Source organism: Daphnia magna, linkage group LG10 (assembly GCF_020631705.1).
Source record: "Daphnia magna isolate NIES linkage group LG10, ASM2063170v1.1, whole genome shotgun sequence".
In the NCBI taxonomy this organism is placed as follows: Eukaryota; Metazoa; Arthropoda; class Branchiopoda; order Diplostraca; family Daphniidae; genus Daphnia; species Daphnia magna.
The window spans coordinates 3,966,099-3,968,365 of NC_059191.1; the positions used below are offsets into that span (position 1 = coordinate 3,966,099).

The 2,267-nt window shown below is 39.8% G+C and overlaps 1 protein-coding gene across 1 annotated transcript; it reads left to right on the forward strand.

Annotated features, from left to right (window-relative positions):
• Positions 1–495: 495 nt before the first annotated feature.
• Positions 496–1,479, forward strand: LOC123477000 (the record flags this gene model as incomplete). The annotated part of the gene is made up of 1 exon (XM_045180092.1): positions 496–1,479. A coding segment is annotated over exon 1 (945 nt), but the record flags the coding sequence as incomplete, so codon positions are not given.
• Between the last annotated feature and the right edge of the window lie 788 nt (positions 1,480–2,267).

Sequence of the window (2,267 nt, forward strand, 5' to 3'; positions counted from 1 at the left end):
CAAGGACTACAAAGTCGGAAGGTCTCCTTTACTCCAGCGTCGATCGTTGAGCAGTCAAACAAAATCATGCAAAACAAACCGTCAGAAGAAACAAACCAAGACATGCCCATTAAAATATACGTAAAAGAATTGAGCCGTTTGATGGAATCCGGAATGGATTATGAGGATGCTTCTAAAGCAGCTGATTGTATTGTGCAACACGTTCTAACGAATACTAAACGTTGCATTAATTCCTCTCAGAAAACGAAGCATAATGGACAGCCTATTTTTAGAACTAGCTCTCAGCCTTCATATCTTACATCAACCCCTTTAAATACACAACCACTTGCGTTAAGTGGACAAAGTGTAAAAATCCCAAGCATGTACAATAAGCAAAGTAATAACGGAGCAACTCCAAAGTACTCAGTTACCAGCTCCATTCCTAAAATGAATCCCTTAGTAATGTGTCCGTCAACAGTAAACAGTATAGGAAACACAAACAATTTAATTTCTAACGCCATCGATAAAAATAAAAAGTTACAACAAAGCCGAGCAATGACGTTATTTAGTAACGTCGGAATTTACGTAGACCGTGATCGCTCCGGTCGCTTTGATGACTGGCTTGCACATCTAGAATCAGTACTGGTTTTAGGCGATTTTGAGGAGTCAAGAAAAATTATCTTACTACGCTCCAAATTGTATGGTGAAGCGGCTGATGAGTTTGATAACTTTAAACTTGAAAACCCAATTAGCGCGCAAATTTATGACAGAGTAAAGGAGCGTTTAATTAAACTTTTCCACTCTACAGAGACCAGATCTAAACAAAGCGTTGAATTTCATAATATGCAACGGGAACCCGAAGAGAATATGAGACGTTATGCGAATCGTATACGCAAGGCCTTCCACTTAGCGTACCCTATAAAATCCACGATAGATAAAGCAACAGCTTTTTCCAGAGAGCAAATTATGATGGACAGATTTCTGGAAGGGCTGTCTTTCGACGTCCAGACCAGACTAAAGTATAAAGAATTCGAAACTTTTGAAAAACTCATAGAAAAAGCTGAAATGACGGCCATGGCAGTAGAAGAAGCCCAAGTTAGATCCAGACTAAATGCTTTTCAGGCCAAATACGTCGAACCTAATAGAGAATTGACTAAAGTAAAGGAGGCTTTAGATCGCCTTAGTACCCAGGTGGAATCAAACACCCACCAAAAACATTTAGAAGAACACATGGGGAAAATGCAAAGGCAATTATCTACCAGGAGAAACGTGAGTTTTTCGCAGCGCTCACCACAGTTAAACCCTCCAATCAATAAAACAGGGGATTTATATTTTTGTTATTTTCACAACGATTGGGGCTATCACTCAATAAACAATTGTAAAGCAAGGGAGAGTCAAGCTAATGATAAATGTTTTCGTTGTAAAGAAATTGGACACCGAGCAAACTTTTGTCCCCAGATAAAAAATTTGAAACCCACTCCTCCAGAGGGTTATGACGGAAATGGGAAAAAACTTTGTTTGAAGAAAGGGGAAACTAAAAACTACCGATGTAAGCGTTGGGCCCCTCGGTGGAACTAAGAAAAAGCCCCGACATTATATAAATAGTTTAGCAGTAAAATCTACAGTTCCTAGGATAAGAATAAAAATAGGAAATTCTGTTGTTAAAGCGCTGTTTGACACTGGAGCCGAGAGAAGTGTTATTAGCAACACATTTTTTCATAAGCTTAAAGAAGGAAAGGAATTAATTAATGTCACTAAAGGGGTAGATGTGGATCTTTTCAGCATAAATGACAGGCGCCTCGTCACGGAAGGCACAATCACCGTTAAATTTTTTGTGGCAGAAGAAACGCCACGCCAAGCACTTAGGCAGAAATTCATAGTCGTAAATGGAATTGTTGAAGATTGCGTTCTAGGGCGCGATGCACTTTGGAAGCATCAGTTTATTTATAACGGAAAACAACAGTCCATCTACCGAGTCCCGGAAATTGATCACTTCCAGGAAACAGAAAATCCCTTTGTGATTAGCAAATCTTTGAGAATTCCTCCAAATTCTACTAGTCTCCTAGAGACTAGAGAAGAGGAAACTCACCCTTTCAACCCTCTCAATACTTGTCATTTTGTTAGATGCTGTAATATTCCCTCCGGGCTTAGCTTGGAACCCTACATCTCTACGACACCAAATCGTTCGCTCCGTGTGGTGGCTGTTAATGGAAGAGATAAAACCATATTTCTACCTCGCCCTACAGTGTTAGGAACCCTTCGTATTTCCAGACCTTCAAGAAAGCCTG